A 20289-nucleotide genomic window follows, 5' to 3' on the forward strand; every position below is an offset into this window, starting at 1 on the left:
GCTAGCATCCAGGAATGTGTTAGCAGACCTAATCTCAGGTGGCAGGTGGTATGGTTACTTAAACAGAATGGGAGAGGAAAGATTAGCAAAACATTTGTTCTCTGCCAGGTTGGCAGGAAAAAGACCCAGAGGAAGACAAGATATAGGTGAATTGATACAGTAAAAAATGTCTTAGAAGACAGAAATATAAGATTTGATAATGATAATGTTGGAGTCTTGACAGATAACAGATTGATTTGGAGGAAAGTTGTTGATAAGAATTTAGTGATGATGTAAGTTCTTCATAGTACTATCACACAATATCCTGTATATCCCTTGAGGGTACATGTCAGGAATTTGATGATGATGACGACAATGATTAGATGATAAGAAGACTGCTGATTTTTCTGTTATAATCTGCATTTCCCTTAGCTTTAGTTATAATAATTTGGCTGTGTAACTTTGAGTGCTAATATTTCTTCTAAGTGGAATGTAGCTCTTGAAAGGTTTTGATTTTTTTTTTTTTTAGCAACATACAAAAGTTGTTAACCACTGTAAGGTGATAGAGTGCGGATAGATCTGGATATTTTCTCATACATAATTAAATAGAAGAAGAAGACATCTGTGCTAAAGGCAGGTCACTATAGGTCTGAGAGACTATTTTTAAAATCGGCACTGACTATGAAGCACTCTCACCTTCAAGTATGGCTGCATTAATTTGCCAGAGATCTGGGAGACAGTCATTCTGAGATCAAACATAGCTTGATGTCTCTAAATTAACTTTATGGTCATCTAGCCCCTAAGAACATTTTGTTAGGACATAGTTCTTTTTTCAGTTATCACTTGCATTGTTTCCACAGCTATCAAGTTGAGGGCCATGCACTTGTTACAGTTGCAATTTGTGTTCTGATGATGCAGGGTAAAAAAACCCAGCAAAGATATTAAGTTTATAATTTTTTTTTTTTTTTCTCCTGGTGTTGTTTATACATAAACCATTGTACTGGCTTTGACGTATTTGCATGTCAATAAATACATGGATTCAACGGTTTCCACAATTCAAATTTTAACATGGATGTGAAGAATAAATTATATAATATCAGACCTCCAGGGACTCAAGACTTATTATGGGAGATCCCTCTTTCACACACACGCCTCATCATGCCGTGCTTTAAATGTTCACTGTCTCAACACTCACCATACTCTCAAGTAATATGCATTCCAATCACCTCCCACTATCAATGCAAAAAAAACTTGCTTCTCTCTCCCTCCCTCCTTATACAACTTTTACCCCATTTTAACCCTATTTTATGAAAGACTCACCCACTCCTCGTTAATGTGGTAATAACCCATTATCAACTTATAGTTGTTATATCACCCTTCCTTCTATTCACAAGATTCTGCAAATTTCACACACTGCATTTTATCAATCTTTCTTCATACTCAACATTCGAGAGACCGGAAACCATCTTAGTTAATTGCCTCTAGATCTATTCCAATAGCTCTTCATCCTTCTGAAAAACAATCAACCAATTTTGTGCACAGTAACCCATATGTTGAATGATCAAGTCTTTATACAATGGGACCATAATATCCTTACTTTGACTATCTGTGTCCTCCACATTATTTTTGAACCCCCCTTTTTATTTCCTTGACCTCCTCCAAGATATTTCCACCAATTGCATACTCCTAATTCTATTTAATCTTATGCTTTGCAACATAGATTTTCCCACCAGTTGCATACTCCTAATTCTATCTAACCTTATGCTTGGCAACGTTGATTTCAAAAACCCCACTCACTTGCCCATTCACACAATCCACAGGAATTGAATAAGTTCTCTTGTAAAACGACAAGATCCGCACTTCTCCAGATATACGTGACAGATGATGACCCCCACCCTACCATAGACAACTTGCTAGCTCCTATCAGCTTACCATCCTTATATAACCAGGCTACCAAATGTCAATCCATTCCCATCATGCATCAATTTCAACAGTAGTTTGTCATGTGGCATTTTATCAAATACTTTAACAAAATCCCAAAAATATCACACAGAAGCATCTTCTCTGTCCAATATAGTTGACACAATGGCAGATGAATGAAATGAATTCCCTGAGTAAGCAATGAGTAATAATTTCTGAATTATTCCAATGAATTCACACAATCCACAGGAATTGAATAAGTTCTCTTGTAAAACGACAAGATCCGCACTTCTCCAGATATACGTGACAGATGATGACCCCCACCCTACCATAGACAACTTGCTAGCTCCTATCAGCTTACCATCCTTATATAACCAGGCTACCAAATGTCAATCCATTCCCATCATGCATCAATTTCAACAGTAGTTTGTCATGTGGCATTTTATCAAATACTTTAACAAAATCCCAAAAATATCACACAGAAGCATCTTCTCTGTCCAATATAGTTGACACAATGGCAGATGAATGAAATGAATTCCCTGAGTAAGCAATGAGTAATAATTTCTGAATTATTCCAATGAATTATGAAAGGTAATGTGGCGTGTGTATGTATGTGTGAGAGAGAGAGAAGGAGAAAGAGAGAGAGAATGACCTAAGTCTGGCAATGCCAAGGAAGACTGGAATATTATGACCATTTTATCTATATCTGGTTAAATAGATTTTGAGATGTGGTATTAGGGTTTTCTTCTAAAATTTTTGAAAAACATTTCAGATGAAAGTGAGCAAATTTTATTATTCAAATTGATACAGAATTATATTCTACAGTTAACTCAATCCATAAGATTTCAGCATAAATTTGAAAGAAAGCAATTGTTAAAGCAAACACTTTCACCATGCATGATGGTGATTGCCTTTCTGTACTGAACTGATGATCAAATATATGCAGTGATGAACAGGTTTAATTGAGCAATGATATCACATCTCATAATAATTATACAGTCTTATAGGTGACTGTATGAGTAAGGAATGAAATATGTATATGGTATGTTCTGTTATATTGCAATGAGCAAATGCTATGACATGGAGGTGTCTAAATGGGAATATTAAGACAAAGATCAGTTTTTAGGTCATTGATACGTTAGTACATATGAAAATTTAAAATTAAAATTTACTTACTTATTACTGCCTTCTAATGATTCCAGCTTTTTCCTATACTCGGTATTTTCATTTGTTAGCACCTCAACCCTAAAAAAAGAAGTTCATAGTTTTTTAAAAATATCTGAAAAAAAAATGAAAAATTTTATAGAATGAATACAATTACACATTCATGTGGTATTAAATCTAAATTATTTATTTTAATTAAGAAAATGCTCCATTTGTGTCTACTGCACTAGCATTTAAACAATTTCCAAATAAGAGGATTCTTATAATTCTATGCTTCTGATATGGTTTGGAATGGGATTATAGAAAAAAAAAATTACTTATTTTCATCTTCTTGACAAATTATTTATTATCATCATCTCCAGAACTCCATGGAGTAAACAATTCATGGTTACGTCCTCATTATTAAATATAATGTGCACGAAACCTAACCTTAATGTTTCTATACTCAGCCAGCACATTTATTTGTCTCAAGCAAAAAATCTAATTTATACAATTTCCAGGGTTGTCTCATGCCCTGCTCTTGAATCCTCTCTCTGGTGTATGAAAAATTTACATTAATTTTGTACAAAACTCTTACCAATGTCTCAATTATTTCTTTCTTTTAAGGTTACAGACTGATCAGCATTCATATTTATAAATTTAGGGACACAAAAACACACGTGTTGAAAAGATTATTTTACTAACTATTAATAAAATAACACTTGACATTTCAACCCCTGTATCGAGGTCATCATCAAAAGGATACATGCGTATAAGGAACCAAGCTACATGCTTTAGCCCTGCAAATCGGTAAACTAAATCTACGTAGTTAATTAATCTTTTTCCTAGCTTGACCTCTAGCGATAAAAAAATAAAATAAAATAAAATAAAATAAAAAATAATAAAATAAAATAAAAATAAATAAATAAAATAAACATAAATATATACAGGTATCCCTTCCATAACGCGGGATTTGATTAACGCTGCAAAATTAATTGTTGCAATTCCTTGATATATGCGGCAAGAGTTTTGATTAACGCGCCTTTAACACTGCGGAGCTCGCAGCTGATCTGATAGATACATGCAAAATGTTTAATATAAATATAATAACAGGAATAGAAGTCACTGGGTATAGCATTTTTCGTCAGGATAGGAGGGGAAAGCGTGGCGGTGGGGTACTGCTTATGATAAGTGATGACTTATGTCCTCTAAGAGTGGCGGCTTTGGAAGGAAGTGAGACAAATGATTTTGAGAGCGTATGGTGTGAGGTAGAGGTAGGCAAGACAAGATGTTTAGTGGGGTGTTGTTACAGACCCAGGAGCACAGAGGATGGGGACCAGGAGATGTTTAGACAGCTAAGTTTGGCAAGTGCAAGAAGAATGATTGTTATGGGAGATTTTAACTACAGTAGTATAAATTGGAGAGAGGAAGATGCATGTAGCAATAGTGGAATGGAATTTCTAGAATTCTTGAGGGACAAATTTCTTAGGCAACATGTAACAAAGGGAACAAGAGGTTCAAGAATTTTAGATTTGGTTATAGCATCAGAAGAGTTGATAATAAGTGAGATGACATCTCTCCCACCAGTTGGAGAGAGTGACCATATGGAAAATGAATAGACATGCAGGAGTATCAAAGAGACGGGAACTTATGTGGAATTATAATGCAGGTGATTATAATAGTCTTAGAAGTCAACTTCGGGAAGTTTCATGGAGGGAGGAATTGGAAGGCCGGGATATCGTTAGTGCGTGGGAAATTGTGAAAGAATATTTGTTAGCAGCAATGGTAAGTTGTATACCACGAGTGAAGAAGAGGACACAATTTGGAGTAAAGTGGATGACAAACAATATTAAACAGGAATTGCATGTGAAAAAGAGGCTATGGAAGAGATATAAGGAGACAGGTGAAGAGAGGATGTGTGAAGAATATAAGACACAGGCCAGAAGAGTGACTAGTGTGGTAAGGAAAGCGAAACTGGAATATGAGAGGAGATTGGCCCTAAGATCCAAAGAAAATCCGGAGGAGAAATGACTGTGGAAGAATGATATTGCAGGATAAAAATGGGAATAGAGTGACTGATGCAGAGGACATAGTGGAATTGTTCAATGACCACTTTATTGGAGTATTTCATCCTAGAGGAGTCAGTTTTAATGCTAGAGGGATAGGGCAGGTTCAAGGTTTAGAGGTACAGGAGGAGAGTGTGTTTCAGATACTGAGAAAGCTTTTGGACTGGATGGTATTTCACCATGAGTTTTGAGAAAATGTGCTAGGGAACTGACAGTGCCTTTAACCTGGCTTTTCAGTGAAAGTCTGGCTTCGGCAAAGGTGCCCAGGGAGGGGAAGGAAGGTAAGATAGTGCCATTGCATAAGGGTGGTAACAGACTGGAAGTGTCTAATTATAGACCAGTCTGTGTGTCATCAGTAGTTGTTAAGATCTTGGGGAAAGTAGTGAGGGACCGTATACAGCACTGGGCAGATGAGGGTAATGTGATCTGTGAGAGTCAACATGGATTTGTGAAAGGGCGCTTTTGTTTTAGCAATATGCTAGCCTTTTATAATAAAGTTACAAGAACATTAGATGAGGGAAAGGCATATACTGCAATTTTCTTAGACTTAGCAAAGGCATTTGACAGGGTGCCACATGATAAGCTGATATTTAAGTTGCAACACATGGGTCTGGATGTCAGATTGGTCAACTGGATTCAGGATTGGCCATCTGATAGGTATCAGAAAGTTGTGTATTTTGGAGCAGTTTCAAGGAGACAGAAGGTTACAAGTGGAGTCCCACAGGGCTCAGTACTAGGACCTATATTGTTTAACCTTTATATCAATGACATTGCCAGTGGATTGCAAGGGGATATTCAGTTGTTTGCAGATGATGCGAAGCTGGGAAGGATTATTAGTAATAGTGCAGATGTGGTAGCCCTGCAAGAGGATTTGAATAAGCTAGATAGATGGGCAAATGAATGGGGATGTCAGTTTAATGCAGCAAAATGTAAGGTCTTGAGGTTTGGGAAACATCGATGGGATGCTGCATACTCTATGGGAGGAGTTATACTGGAGGAAGTAGGGGAGACAAGAGATCTGGGGTTGATGATTGATAGAAACCTGAAGTTTAGGGGACATATTGCAAAGGTGGTGAAGGTAACACAGAGGATTGCTGCAATTATGAGAAGGACACTGACCTGCAGAGATAAGAGGGTTATCATTCCATTGTATAAGTCTCTGATGAGACCACACTTGGATTATTGTTCTCAGATTTGGTCCCCAGGATTTGAAGGGGATAAATTAACTGTGGAAAAGATACAAAGATGGATGACAAAGATGGTCTCAGGACTGTACAAGGATAGTTATGAGAATCGGCTGAGGGAATGTGGACTGCAGAGTTTGGCGGATAGAAGGAGAGGTGATATGATTGAGACTTTTAAACTGTTGAGAGGTGGTTACAGGGTTGACACCGGGGAGTTCTTTCACTTGGTTGAACAGCGGGAAGGTGTGATGACAAGAGGCCATCCCTGGAAGTTACGAAAGGAAACTGTGAGCAAGAGGGTGAGGAGTGGTTTCTTTGCATGGAGGGTGGTTGAGCCGTGGAATGCATTGCCTGATAGAGTTGTGAGGGCGGGAACGGTCAATGAGTTTAAGGAGTGGTATGATAGACTTTGTGTTTCTTAGGTGGAACTCCCCTCGATGAGTCTTTTGACTCCATGGAGGCCTGAATAATAATCATAATAATAATATTCTTACACAATTCAGTGTATAGCTTGGAGGTCATAAGTAGCTGGCATTCATATGTTACGAGTGATATTCCGCATTGTTTTTTGCTGTCAGTTTGGTTTAACACATGTTATGTAAAGGTTTGTGATATTTGACAGTTAACTGTATCTGAGAGATACCACGATCTCCGATGTCAGTATAGTATGGTTTAGTTTTTTTTTTTTTTTTTTTATTCTTGGTTCAATAATTTCTAGATCGTAACTGAAAATAAATAAACCATCATGTATTACTGAAATAGAGAGCCAAAGACTTTTTTTTATCATTCATGTCATCTAGGAGATGTGTTTTACATTATGGAAAATACTAAGGAAAGTTATCTGGAGCTTACTCCACCTTTACTACAAGTCGCCCATAAAGTTGCTTATGCCTGCATATGCCAAAACTTTTAGTTTCTATATATTTGGCAAGAAACTCTTGTAGTTTCTATATTCGGCACGTAACTCTTGTAGTTTCTATATTCTGCTATGAAATAATGTTGGATTCAATATTTATCATACATGTCCTCTAGGAGATGTGCTTTACATTATGGAAAATACTAAGGAAAGTGATCTGGAGCCTTACTCCACCTTTACTACGAGTTGCCAATAAGGTTGTTTATGCTTGCATTCGCCGAAATGTTTACTTTCTATATATGCAGCACGAAACTCTTGTAGTTTCTATATTCGGCTTTGAAATAATGTTGGATTCAATATCCACTTAATTTGTACCATCATGTATTATATTTGCAGTGTTTTTTCTTTATGTTTTATTGCTTGCCTGCCGAGGTCTGGAGAGGTCATTTTGCTTGTTATTGCAGAATTTATGCCGATAAGAAAAAAACTAAAACTGTTCAAATGACTCTTGATAAAAAAATAGGCAGTAGTAAGTAATGTTGGTACAAGTATTTATTAAACATTTTCTTTGCAATCATTTTTTTATCTTTCCTAAAAGAGTACCATATAAAACGAATTATTAATGCAGTAATCGATCATGGACGAATTGTAATTTTTACCATTGATTATTAGATTTGATTAACGTGATTTTGATATACGCGGTAACATCGAGGGATTAATTAACCACGTTAATCGAGGGATACCTGTATATAAAAAAATAACAATAATAATAATAAAAAATTAATAAAATAAACAAAAAATAAAAAAAAAAAAAATAAAAAATACAACTACAATAAACTGCTAAAGTCCTCATGTATTAATATTCTTCTGGATTTGTACAGTTCTGATTGTTATAATGTGATTTCCTTCAGTTGCTGTTGAATGTTACAAACACTTCACCAGGTTGTCTTCTTGTAGCGGGATTTTTCTTCGGCTTGTTTAGGTGGTTATACAGGTTGTAGATGGGTCCTCCACATTCTTGGAATGGTTAGGCCATCATTTTTGTTGAGATTTTGGTTATGTCTGAGCATTTCACATGCCTCTTTAAATTTCCTCTCAAACCAGGTTTTGGTGCAATGTAGGGACTTTGTATTTTTCCAATCAATTCTGTGGTATGTTTGGAGTGCGTGGTCAGAAAGGCTGGTTTTTCTAAAATGGAGGTATTTAATGCGTCATTTGTGTTCGTCTTGTGTAATTGGGACAGTTCGCCCTGTTTCTCCTATGTATGGTATGTTATGTGCATTGTATTTTGTATACCCCTGGGTAGGCTAGCCCAGGAAGAAAAATCCCACTACAAGAAGACAACCTGGTGAAGTGTTTGTAACATTCAACAGCAACTGAAGGAAATCACATTATAACAATCAGAACTGTACAAATCCAGAAGAATATTAATACATGAGGACTTTAGCAGTTTATTGTAGTTGTATTTTATTATTATTATTATTTTTTTTTTTTTATATATATATATATTTTATTTTTATTTTATTAAAAAAAATTTTTTTTTCTATCACTAGAGGTCAGGCTAGGAAAAAGATTAATTAACTACGTAGATTTAATTTACCGGTTTACAGGGCTAGATCATGTAGCTTAGTTCCTTATACGCATATATCCTTCTGATTATGACCTCGATACAGGGGTCAAAATGTCAAGTGTTATTTTATTAATAGTTAGTAAAATAATCTTTTCAACACGTGTGTTTTTTTGTGCCCCTAAATTTATAAATATGAATGTCTCAATTATACCATGCCTCCTCCACTACATAACCAGCAGAATTTGCTGGTGGAATTCCATTAATCTCTCCTCACGCCAACATTATAGACTTGATGCTACCCTTAGTAATTTTTCTTGAACATTACCAAAAAGCTTCACACATCTTTAAAAACAAGGTGATTCATCTGTGCACAGTAGCAGAATGCCAAAAGCATTTCCGTGTTCTCATCATTGCCACAACTTGTATTGTCCTCAATTTTCCATGTTCCTGATCTGCTTTACCTTTTAATGCTTTCCTGCCACTAGAACAGACCAAATGGATCCCACAGTTGCATTCAAAATTTCAAAAACCTTACACTTGGCAACACTAAAACCTCACTACTCAGCCATTTCAGTTTCACGTGATTTCAATTTTTTTTTTTGCATTATATGCAAAAAAAAAAAAAAAAAAACCTCTGTGGATCTCCATTTAAACCTCTCCCAATATCATAACATATAAGATAAATAATAATTGCTCTAAAGATCTAGCACATTACTAGTAATTTGTCTCTTCCAGGACACTGCTTTCCTACACATTATGCTAATACCAATCAGATAACCAACCACCTATTATGCAACTCCACTGTCTAAATTTATATATCAACTTGTGATATAGAAAACTGTCAAAGGCTTTGCAAAATTTAGATATACTACTGTATATGCCAGTGTTTCTCAAACTTTTCAGATTGTGGCCCACTTGGCAATGCAAATTTATGTCACAGCACACCCACATTCTTAATGCTGGAGTCTCATGTAACTGACCATAAATTTGCAATATGTTACAGTTTACACTACATTGACTATATTCAAATTTCACTGAAGTTGAAATAGCTAAACGTAACAGTGCAGCTGTACTAGTAACTACTTGCCTAACTAGTCCTTAGGTTGCACCTCTCTCTCTCACACACACCATTTATTCTAATCATATATATCATTCTAGGTCAGGCTCTCATGCCACACAACAATAAATTATGCTAACCAAAACAGCCCATTGATGACGTAAGCATTGTTGTGTTACTGGTAGTTATTTGGTGGTGGTGTTTAGTATTTACAGCAAAATAATATTACATAAATATTAGACTGGTGGAAAGTTTTTATGCAAATATATTGTTTAAATGGACAAAAGTGCACTGTAATTTGGATGAAATGTTTTCTTTACTATCAAAATTTGGGAGCACAGCTCCGGCTATCTCACAACAGACTGCGAAACACTGATATATGCATCTCCCTTTGTTCAATACATCTGCCATCCTATTTGTAATATGCAAGTAAACTGTTAAAACATGACCTTCCCTTAATCCATGTTCTTTAGAGGGAATCATGTTATCAATCCAATTCTAAATGAGATTCCTAATGTTTGCTAAGTTCTAACAGCTTAACCAACATTTTTTGGATATAAAGACTAGCCTATAACTTGAAACATCAATCTTCTAATCTTTTATAAAAGAAACAGTTTTTCTTTCCCTTTTTCCCCTGCTGCAAGAATCAAGGCCTATTACTAAAAACAAGTTTACTTCCTTGTATGCCTCAGGTACTAGATGAATTTGACTGCACAGGGGAGACCACCATGTACAGTCAAATTAATCTCCTTAAACCAGTCATGGTACTAATACCAATATATTACAGGCTTACAGTCTTTGAGTGGGATTCACATAAAATTCCCCCCCCCCCACACACACACACAGTACTAGACCTTCCGTTGCCACTCTAAACTAATTCAAGTTTCATGCATTACATCCGTAAATGACTGGATAAACTGCCATCACTGTATATCATATTCATTAACTACTAAATTATCTTTCATAATTATTCTTTCCTCCACTTGCCATATAGTTAAAGAACTCCCTGTGATTTTTCTTGTCCTGACTAGCCAGTGCAGTACAAAATGCTCTTTGTGCTGCACTTTTGCTTGATTTATGAACCATGTCATCTTCCTGAAGTACTCAATACTCTTCAGATAACTGACTATTACCACCTCATGTTATACTGCCTCCACTGCCGGTGGTTGGCCAAGTGGTTAGTGTATCCACTCTCCAGCCAAAAGGCTGTGGGTTCGAATCCAGCCATGGATGTTTGTGATTGTCTGTGAAAATACTAGTGGTGGCAGGCAGTAGAATGGCATTGGTGGAGATGATGTGGTTCGCTATAGTTGGTGGAGACATAGAATTGTAGAGTAGGTGCCCTCCCTTGATGAGTCCTTAAACTCCCTGGAGGTGTTACATAATAATAAAACTTTCTTCTAGTTTGCATTTATGTTTGCTATCCATCTATTTAAATCTCATTAGTTATTCATTTTATACTTAAATTCCTAACCTTTACATATTTACCATCACTGCTGCCATTAACTACTTAATGTCAGAGCAACCTGCAGTTCATCACATGCTACTCTTCAAAGTTGTCTCCTGAGCTTTTCGTAATCACCTGTTTTGTAGCTAGACAGCTTCTTCAATGAATCCCTCATATGGTGGCTCTTCACTATCCAAGTGATTACCTTAGTTCCACAAAGTAAATGAGATTTGCCACTTCACAATAACATTGTTTAATGTCATGATCAAATCTTAATCTCTATCCTTGCATAATTTATTCTGCCCTCAGAAACTGAAGAAATTAATTTTCTTCCCTCATACTCAGAACCTCTTCATTCTATTTATTTCCTTAAAAATCACCCATAATAATTATCTTCTTATTCACTAAACCAGTTTGCCTAAATATTACAATGTCATAACCCTCCACATTTCCAGGCGCAGGAAAACGTTTCATTAAATATTTCATCTTGTTTACTTCCACTTCCAACCATAATGTCTCAAAACTGCTGTGATTATTTCCCCTATCCCCATATCTTTACTTTGTACCAGTACAAAGCTCTTAGTCTTCATGGAAACCATACACCTATTTCTAATTCCATCCAAATATATTTTACTCATATCAACAATTTTCAGATAAATCATCTCAAATAATGCAAACAAATTCATAACAAAAGCAAAATAACTCATTTTTGGGTCTATAAACAGACCAGCCCAGACCTTGAACAATCTTCTTAATTCCAGCCCACTCTGTAGAAAAAGTGTAGTAAAATTTTGCTCGAAGAAAAATATTCCGAGAATACTATAAACACTAGCGGCAAAATGCAAGAAGTGTTAAGGATTTTAAGATACTATATGTGATAAATATGTTGTCAGTCGAATGAACCTCCCAAGATGAGTCTGCCAGCTCCATGGAGGGTGTAATAATAATAATAATAAATAGTTTCATTAGGTATTATCAGATGCTATATGATGATCCTCACGTATCACGTTAGTATCATGGAGGGATGGTAGAAAGGATCAATAGAACTTTAGATTCTTTAAAGGTACATACTTCAGGCACATTAAAAGAATGGATTGAGAGTTTCTCAAAATAGCAATAGAAGGTAAAGTTCATGGGCGTAAAACAGGACCACCTGGCAAGGACTCATGTGGCACATCACTGAGAAGCAGACTGATCATATAGCATCTGATAATACCCAATGAAACTATTTATTATTATTATTATTACACCCTCCATGGAGCCGGCAGACTCATCTTGGGAGGTTCATTTGACTGACAACATATTTATCACATATAGTATCTTAAAATCCTTAACACTTCTTGCATTAACAACACATTCTGTAATGCATTCCATTCACTGACAATTCTCTATGTAAAAAATCTACTCCTCCCATTTCTTCACCAAACTTTTATATAACTTCCAGGAATCACCTCTGGTTATTCCCCTCTCACCTTCGACTCTTTTTATAATCCCCTCTGGATTAATCTGATAAAATCCTCTCACTAACTTAAATTTCTCTATCATATCACCTCCCTTCCTCCTATCCACCAAGCTCTGCAATCCACATTGCTTCAACCTCTCTCCATAGCCAGCATTCAAAATTCCTGATATTGTCTTAGTCACTTGTCTCTGGACCTTCTCCAATGTCTCCACATGATGCTGAAAACCAGGAGACTAGATCTGAGCAAATAGTCCAGTATATTCTGACTAGTGCCTTATACAGTGGCACAACCACTTCCTTGCATGTTAGAGTACTTCTAATCATAGCAGCACTACGATGTGCAATTTTTGCAACACTAGCAATATGCCCTCTAAATTTCAGTCTGCTGTCAACCATCACTCCCAAATCTCCAATCTCATCCACCTCCTGCAGTATGCACCATCGATATAGCACACAGCCTTATATTTCTGCACTCCAAAATGCAACACCTTGCACTTATTGATATTAAGCTACAATCCCACTTTTGTTCAAGTAAAATCTTCCTGAAGGGATTCAGCATCAGCAAATAACTGAAGATCTCTAGTCAGTCCACATGATATGAGTCCAAGGACACATTTTGTAGAAAAAACCATGTTTCTTTTAAAATCATTCTCTCATTCAGCAAAGATAATAACCTTTGCTGAATATTTGATCATCTCCATGCAATAGATGTCTTCACTCCTACACTATTTCCTTGAATATTTTTACTTTTCATTGTTACATTTTTTCTTCCACATAAATAGTGTTAGGGAAAAACTGTCATACTACATTAAACTTATGTTTAGTTGACTTGGACATCACCTCAGCTGTTTTTAAGGTTATATTGCTTTCATCCAAAATGGCTGACAATTTTTAAAATTTATATCATGTTGGAGGTTTAAGGAGTATTGACTAAGAAAGAATTAAAAACTAATTTTAGTGCTTCTAATATTTCATCTTGATCACTGTGACATTTTCAGGGAGTACAAATAATACTTGTAACACACACACATTACTGAATGAAACATATGGGCGACTCTAAAATCCTCTCTAGACAATGCCCAAAGAGGGTGCACTACCTAAATAGGATTTTGGAGTCACTCATGTGTTTCGATTAGTAATGTGTTGTTTTGTGTGTGCATTACAAGTGTTATTTGTTCTCCCTGAAAATAACTCAGTGTCCGAGACAAAATATTAGAAGCATTAAAATTAGTTTTTAATCCTTTCTTAGTGCTGTCATACTCTATTAAGCCTCCAATATGATGTCCTCCCAGCACTTAAGCCATAATATGGATAAAATTTATATCAGGATTATAATTTCCAGAGGACTGCATCCCCTTAGTTTAAGTTCTCATCTATAAAAGCCATAAATGATTGCTAACACTTTAAAATTGTTTGAAAGTGAATATTTCATTTATAAATTATCTACTTTTACTGAATGCATAACCATTCTGCAATTTTTCCAATGATTTTGTGCAATAGTAGCAAATTAGTAATAAGATACAATAATTATCAATTATCCAATCATTCAGGGTAATCATTTTGCTGATTGGTTGAATGACTAAATGGAAGTCATAGTCCTGTTTCATTAGTTAGTCAGATAATGTTAACCTAGTTAAAGATTGATTAACATTTGGTTATTTACAGGTCAGTACCACTGAGAGACCATTATATTCATTATTATTGCTGGAAAAAATATTTATTACTATTATTATTGGTCAGGAACCACTAGGAAGTCAGACTTAGCACTGCAGTCCTCTCTCCAACTCACATATCACTTATTGTACTTGTATTCAGAGGCAGCATATCCATGTTAGCTCTACTAAAACCCTCAGAAACAAAAACACATGTATATATAATAAATCTCTTGTTCTTGCCAAGGTTATAATCAAAACTGAATTTATTATGAATTTGTTTTGAAAACAAAACAAAACTGATTTCTTTTATAAAATAATAATTAATAAAATCAGCATAAAAATGATATGCCATAATTTCAAATCATTAAAAAGTTCATACTTTGCAACAGTGTTTGAATTATTAATTGTTGCATCACCTAATATGCTTTGTTAGTATCTTTCTCTTCTGTGTAATTTCCCTGATTCAGTGAAAATATATAAAATGGATCGATCTATTTTCTCCATGAGTATCTTCTTTAATATCAGCATTAACATTCATTTTTTTGCAATTAGTTCTTCATTCACCTAATGTCTTCTTTATTATGTTGCTCTTTATTTTCTTCTTCATTTTTGCTAGTATCTAGTAATGAAGTTGCTATATTATCATTTAAATGAATCTGAAACTTTTACAGTTTCTCTTTCTCCATTTTTCATTTCTTGAATTGTTTCTTTCTTTTCTTTTTTTTAATTTTTTTTTGTAACTGATGGTGCTATTTCTTTTAGAAATGGTTAATTGATTACAGGTTTATTGGCACAAGGACAGCCAAGGTCATACTACTCAAGGCCAAAGGTTACAGCAATACTAAAGATAATAGTAAATAATAATAAAGAGATAAATTAGTAAATATTATATCTAAAGGACAAGATTAGGTGTTGAATGTTTTTCATAACTTATTCTTTAATGATATTACAACACCAATCAAAATAAACTGTAAATTAAGGATACCAAGAAATTATATACTTGGCATAATCCTTTATTCAAGTGTAAGCAAACAAAGTTTGTGCCTAAAACATTTTCGGGACTGGGCAACTCATATAAAGAAGCTAAGACTTCACACATGTCCTCTCCCAATATGGACTGGGTCACCATGGGAGCAGTAGACCCAAAACCTCCCACAATGGGAGAGGCCTTCACCCAGTAGTGGGTAGAAAAAATAGGCTAAAAATTTATTAATTTTATTTTATAACCAAGTGAAAAAACGTCGAAAAACTAAATTTAAAAAAATGATGTTTGTTAACTGGCTTATATAACTGGCCACTATATTTCAAAGTAGCATCTACAGAGCAAGCATGCTCTAAAGATGCTTATTTTTTCTTCAGAAAAAAATTAGTTATAAATAGTAAATAACATGTTATATACAAAGAGCAAATTTTAATATATAATAAAATGTCTATATATCTATATATGTATTCTTTTTTTAAAAAAAATAAAGTTGAAAAGAATATAATTTATGAGTCTGATAAGATCGAGTGTATATGGCTCAGCAAGTATAGTAAAAAAAAATCCATTCCTTTCACAAGCGAGGTACAGGCACTCTACCAGAACATGATGAATGGTGAAACATATGTTGCACTGGTCACATATCAGGGGATTATCAACATGCAGTAAATACGAATGTGTAAAATGACTTGTATCAAGAAGAGTTATCCACTTAACAGATCATTCTCAGACTCCATCCAAATGCTTTTATACAGATAATGTTTCTACATTATATCTCTTTTCCCAGGCAGCATTACTCCTATTTCCTTTATAAATGTAACACAAACAGCTGCTGGTCAAGATCTGCATAGTGTAGCTCCAAACTCACTGAACCAAACTTTTCATCCTTTTAGAAATTGTTAATTCTTGACCACAAAGATTAATGAAAATTAACTATTATTTAGATATTGGTCAAGTGTTGGTGAATAACTAATTTAATTACCAACTAGTTTCGCCAGCTTGTGCTGTTTGTTATTGAAATAGAATTGTCAGTTAACGTATAGCTTGTAATTTTCGTTTCTTTGCTTTCCTGATTGTACCTTGAAGAAGCCGACAGCACAAGCCGGTAAAACTAGTTGGTAATTAAATTAGTTATTCACATACACTTGTCCAATATCTAAATAATAGTTAATTTTCATTTTACATTATTTTCTTTCATTTACAATGTGTTCTTCATTTCCCCAATAAATATACTATTATTATTACATGACAGTTCCAAGGAGTCTGAGGACTCATCATGGGAGGACACTCTACTCCTTGAGATACAACTCATTTTCCTATTCTACCTCCAACAACAGAAAACTACTGCTATCAACAGATGATACCATCTATTGCCAACCACCACCACCACCAATAGTATTTTTGTCTCAAATTCCATTTGTTCTCTATGTTTGCTTATATGCAGGATGAAAAACCAGAGTTTCCGAGAGAAACCACCCTGTTACCTCTTCATGAAATTGGCTTACTCACCAATAATTGAAAAAATCTTGCAAAAAGCCCATAAAACAAACAAAGGGATAGAGTTTGTTGCATTAGTAAATACATTGAGACCTCAAAGTGTACTCATTAGTGAGACCTTGCTATCAGAAGCAGACATACTAACTGGTACTGAGTGTAAGGGATACGGTATTGTTAGGAAAGATGGACTGGATAGCAGAAAGAAGTGAACTACTAATAATACTGGATGGTGAATCCAGTTAGAATCCTATGAGTGCATTACTAGTGACAGTTTTTAATGAGGCAGTGAGTTTGAAGCCATCTTGCTGCCAAGAGAGAAGTTATTCAATACGCTTCAGTTATATGGTGTCAATGGGGCATTATATCAAGCAATACTTAGTCTTTATTTGAGTTGTGAGTCAGCAGTTAGAATTGAAGGAAGTACAGGAAAATGGTTTAATGTTAAATCTGGTGTGAGACAAGGATGTACATTATCCCCTCTCTTATTCATTATCTATATGGATCACATTATGAAGGAAAGTGGTATTAAACATGATATCAAAATTGGAGATGTTAATGTCAGCTCTTTGCTTTATGCGGATGATGTTATACTTCTAAATAAATCTGCTACAAGTCTGCAAGATTCTCTGACTCAATTGAATAGCTGTTGTAATAGATATGGTATGAAGGTCAGCAATGAAAAGACAAAGACGATGAAAATAGGCAGAATCATTGAAAATGTCAACTGTGTTGTGAATGGAGAACCTGTGGAACAAGTAAAACATTTCAGCTATTTAGGCACGATTTTTACTGAAGATGGTAAATTAAATATAGAAATAGACAACAGAATCAGCAAAGCTGGTATGGTGGGAAGTCAATTGAATAAATTCATATGGAATAAGAGAGAAATCAGTTGGAACACTAAATTAGCTGTGTACAAGACAGTGTTCAAACCAGTTTTAACTTATGGATCTGAGAGCTGGGTAAGAAGTAAAACACTTGACCAAAGACTAGAGACCACAGATATGAGAGTCCTGAGAAAGATTATAGGCATGAACAGATGGCATCAATGGCAATATCATATTAAAAACGAGGATATTAGGAAAGAACTTGACATTGTCAGCATCCAGGAATGCGTTAGCAGAGCTAATCTTAGGTGGTATGGCCACTTAAACAGAATGGGCGAGGAAAGATTAGCAAAACAAGTGTCCTCTGCCAGGTTGGCAGCAAAACGACCCAGAGGAAGACCAAGATATAGGTGGATTGATACGGTACAAAATGCTTTAGACGATAGAAATATAAGATCTGATAATGTTGGAGTCTTGACAAGTAACAGACTGATTTGGAGGAAAATTGTAGATAGGAAATTAATAATGATGTAATTTTTTCATGTAGTATTATCATATCCTGTACACCCCTTGAGGGTACATGGCAGGAATTTGATGATGATGATGAGTAGATTAAAGCCCATTCTGAACTGTGTGCTATTCAATAATGAAAATGCAAAAACAGGTTTTTGCAGTTTCACGTGTATCTTCTTGTGAAACAAATGACAGGAATATTTATTGTATATTCACATCTAAGTTGGATTAAGTTTAGAACTTAATCCAGTTTAGAAGTGAATGCACTTTTAAACAGGATTATGTGGGGTATACCAAATTTTGATTCCTATAGAAATGAGATTGCTTGGCATTGGAAAGTACTTAAAATAAACAACAGCTTCTGTGTTAAAGAAATTTTGCAAACCTTTCATATCAAACTTGCTTTAATAAAAAAAAAAAAATTATTAAAGGATATAATTAAGTTAACAAAATTTATTAGGCAGAATATATAATGACGACCCTGGAAGATCAAGAATCTTGATTTTGGATAAAGGGAATGGCTCATAATGATACTACTAGACTGCAAAAGCATTTAACAAAATACCACATGAAACTGTTACATAGGAAGTGTGTGCAAACAAAGTTTGCGCCTGAAAGTATCTTCAGGACTGGGGTAAAGTGGTACAACACCAGGCAACTCCTTGCAAAAGGGGAGCAAGCTACCAACAATCCTATCTCAGTATCTCCCATAATGCAAAACACATGTCCTTGCAGATATGTATAATGTTATGCATTAAGGGAAGGGCCACTACCCAGACTAGTTTCGCCCTTTATTGAGGTCTCTTCAGTGGGAGCCAGGCACAAGTGGAGATACCAAATCAGAAGCATTAGCAAGGTCATCTCCTCCTATAGGAGCTGCCAAATGGTGTGCCACCTTTTTATTAAATTACTCTGGATTTAGAGAAAGATGTTAAAAGTTTATTTTTCACTTGGTTAGGCTATAATAAATTTAGTTTAATCCTTTATCAAAGTGTGTGCAAACAAAGTTTGCACCTGAAAGTATCTTCAAGACTGGGGTAAAGTGGTACAACACTGGGCTACTCCTTGCAAAGGTGGAGCAAGCTACCAACACTCCTATCTCAGTACCTCCTTATCTCAGCTCCTATAGCAGGAGATGACCTTGCTAATGCTTCTGCCTTGGTATCTCCACTTGGGCCTGGCTCCCACTGAAGAGACCTCAATAAAGGGCGAAACTAGTCTGGGTAGTGGCCCTTCCCTTAATGCATAACATTATACATATCCACAAGGAGATGTGTTCTGCATTATGGGAGATACTGAGATAGCAGTGTTGGTATCTTGCTCCACCTTTGCAAGGAGTTGCCTGGTGTTGTACCACTTTACCCCAGTCCTGAAGATACTTTCAGGCGCAAACTTTGTTTGCACACACTTGGATAAAGGATTAAACTAAATTTATTATAGTCTAACTAAGTGAAAAATAAACTTTTAACATGTTACATAGGAAGAATGATATGAAGCTGATAATATGGATAAGAGAGTGACTGATGGCTAGACAGTTTATGGAGGAGTCCATGACAAGGGCTCTGGCTAGCAGTGTACAGCAGGGAACTGATCAGGCCACTGCTATTTATATGTACATTAATTACCTAAGCATCCACGTGAATGAAATATCAACCATCATACACTTTTTATCCATGTTATTTCAATGGAATATCAATTTTAATTTGGTACTTCGCATACATCATAGTCAGTTGGGTAGTTAATGAGATTGCAAATAATCTCAGGAGAAATCTTCAGTTGTTTGCTAATGATGCAAAACAAAGTAGAGGAATGGTTAGATGTAGAGAGCTAGAAGGATGATTTATATAGACCGACAGTATAGGCAAAGGATAAAACGGCTGCTTTCAGTTTAATATGGCAAAAGGTAAGGTTACGAATTTTGTGGGGAAAATATTATGAGCAGTGATGGAACTGCTATGCAGAAAAATGATGAGGCTAGAGATTTAGGTTGCTTATGTTTCGTGAGAAAGTTCAAAGAGCATATTGCAAAAATGGATAAAACAGCTCATGTGGTTACCTGTTACGGAAGAACACGCTAACAAGCAGAAATAAGGATGCTATTATACCTCTTTACAAAGCCTTATTATGATACCAT

At 35.3% G+C, this 20289-nt stretch overlaps 1 protein-coding gene across 7 annotated transcripts in view; it reads right to left on the reverse strand.

The window, feature by feature from the left end:
* The window catches only part of LOC150102799 (cyclic AMP-responsive element-binding protein 3-like protein 1), a 384285-nt gene that overhangs the window by 62989 nt on the left and 301007 nt on the right, over positions 1 to 20289 (reverse strand). For all 7 annotated transcript variants that reach the window (XM_090399326.1, XM_090399325.1, XM_090399327.1 and 4 more), the window contains one exon: positions 3076 to 3144. In XM_090399326.1, coding sequence (XP_090255452.1) covers positions 3076 to 3144 — 69 coding nt within the window. The remainder of the gene's footprint in view (positions 1 to 3075; positions 3145 to 20289) is intronic.

Source organism: Typopeltis vanoorti, chromosome 10 (assembly GCF_054136105.1).
Source record: "Typopeltis vanoorti isolate ZY-2024b chromosome 10, IOZ_Tvanoo_1.0, whole genome shotgun sequence".
NCBI lineage: Eukaryota > Metazoa > Arthropoda > Arachnida > Uropygi > Thelyphonidae > Typopeltis > Typopeltis vanoorti.